The sequence below is a fragment of the Sinocyclocheilus grahami genome, unplaced genomic scaffold (genome assembly GCF_001515645.1).
Source record: "Sinocyclocheilus grahami isolate Dianchi unplaced genomic scaffold, SAMN03320097.WGS_v1.1 scaffold33122.1, whole genome shotgun sequence".
NCBI classification, from domain to species: domain Eukaryota; kingdom Metazoa; phylum Chordata; class Actinopteri; order Cypriniformes; family Cyprinidae; genus Sinocyclocheilus; species Sinocyclocheilus grahami.
Genome location: NW_015521754.1, coordinates 1 through 1,868, shown reverse-complemented (window position 1 = coordinate 1,868; position 1,868 = coordinate 1). Strand labels below are relative to the sequence as shown.

Genomic DNA, 1,868 nt, shown 5'->3' with positions numbered 1-1,868 from the left:
TTTGGCATGATGGCCGTCCCTCAGGCTCCGTCAGTGGCTCAGGTTGGAGTTTCTATTGAATCTTTGGACCTGCTTGCACAACAAACACCAGTCTCTACTTCAGCTGTCTCCACAGTGGACTCCTTCACACAGGTAACACATACCTCATCATAACTTATCAGCCACCTTACTTATCTTTTGGGTCTTCAGTCTTTTCAGAGTGGATCTTCTGTTCGTAGTAGTGAACGATTTTTAGATTACATATCACACCCTAATAAATGCAAAGTTTTTGTGGATAAAAATGATCTAAATGTATGTTTATATTTGAAAGACAATTTAAGGCATGAAGTAATATTATAACATTATAACAGTGACATTTATAAAATGGATAGTTCCAGTCTTGACCACTGATTAAATATAAGCTAAAATACAGACCTGGCAGATTGTGGCACTGCTTGTTGATATCAGTCGTACTAAAGGCGTTCTTTTATTTGCGCTTTTCCAATTTCTTTCACACTTCTGTGTGGTCACGTGTGGTTTGAAGGGTCAGATCAAGACTGCAGTGACCGGCTCACAGAGTCCTGTTAATATCACTGTGAGATCAGGAACTCTCCTGCGGCTGCTTATTAACTCTTTGTTGTATATTTCACAGTTCACGCAGAAGATGCTGGAGAGCCTGTACAACTTCACCTCGTCTTTTGCGCTGTCCCAGTCGCAGATGACACCGAACCCTTCGGAGATGTTTGTTCCTGCGAGCTCCATCCTCAAATGGTGAGCGATGTTTTAAGTCGAAGCGTCATGCCAGCGAATGAGTGTTTGTGTTTAGAGTCATTGTTCTGTCCTCCTCACAGGTATGAAAACTTTCAGAGGCGAATGATGCAGAATCCAAACTTCTGGAAGACGTGACTTACTGCCGTTGTGTTTTTAACAGTTTGATCCACTACTTTATGAAGAACAATTTATTTCATTTAATATTCAGTTTTAATTTCCATGAAGAGTTTCACCTGGTCAAGGAAAGTTTTCTCATGAATATTGCCTGGCACATCATTCATTTATTTGCTGAAAATGTTTTATATAACATGCTGAAGTCATAGTAAATAAAATCTTTTGTCGATAAATTTTATTAGTCATGTTTATTTTTTCCATGATTTACAGAAATGTATATCTCAGTGTTTCAGTGAACAGCTTCACAGGAAAATGTTTTAATGTCAGAAAACCCTCTGTAAGATGTTCAGGAGCCCATCCTCCTCTGGCAGCAAATGCATGTCCAAATAACATTAATATTTAACTCTCTGATAAGTGGATTGTCTTTTATTGAACAGGCCAAATGATGCAGTCCTCGAATGCGTTAGCAAGGCAATGGTTACAGCTTCAGAGCATATGGATAAAGGTTGACAATTTTAGTGCATTCATGATTGACTGAAAAAAAAAACTCACAAAATGATTATCATCATCATCTATTCTAGACCGGGCAGATTCTATTCTATTATTTCTTTCAACTAAAATCTGTAATGCAATCTGATATTTGTAGGTACCCTGGTGAATTCAGTCTGAGCAGACACATCGGTCCTGTAGCCTCGAGTGCTGAAGGTGCTTCAAGATTCACACCGAATAACACATGAATAAAAGTTCTATTTTAAGGCAGCAACAGCTGAATTTAGCAAGTTATGTTTGAATAGTGATTTCACAGTAAATTATTTATTGTAGTAATGAGTATCATGTGCTTAAGTATTATCGATAGTAATGTATCTGTATTCTCTGTAGTAATGTATTTGTATTTACTGTATTAATGTGTATCAGTATTTACTGTAGTAATAAGTATCAGTATTATCTGTTGTAACGGTTATCTTTATTTACTGTAGTATCAGTATTTCCTGTGGTATCAGTAT

At 37.1% G+C, this 1,868-nt stretch overlaps 1 protein-coding gene across 1 annotated transcript; it reads left to right on the top strand.

The window, feature by feature from the left end:
• The first annotated feature begins 6 nt into the window (after window positions 1-6).
• On the top strand, window positions 7-1,018 carry LOC107580419 (protein Hikeshi-like). Its single transcript, XM_016266130.1, has 3 exons — window positions 7-132; window positions 632-750; window positions 831-1,018. The coding sequence occupies exons 1-3, from the start codon at window positions 7-9 to the stop codon at window positions 883-885; spliced, it is 300 nt and encodes a 99-aa protein (XP_016121616.1). The 3' UTR covers window positions 886-1,018.
• Window positions 1,019-1,868: the final 850 nt, after the last annotated feature.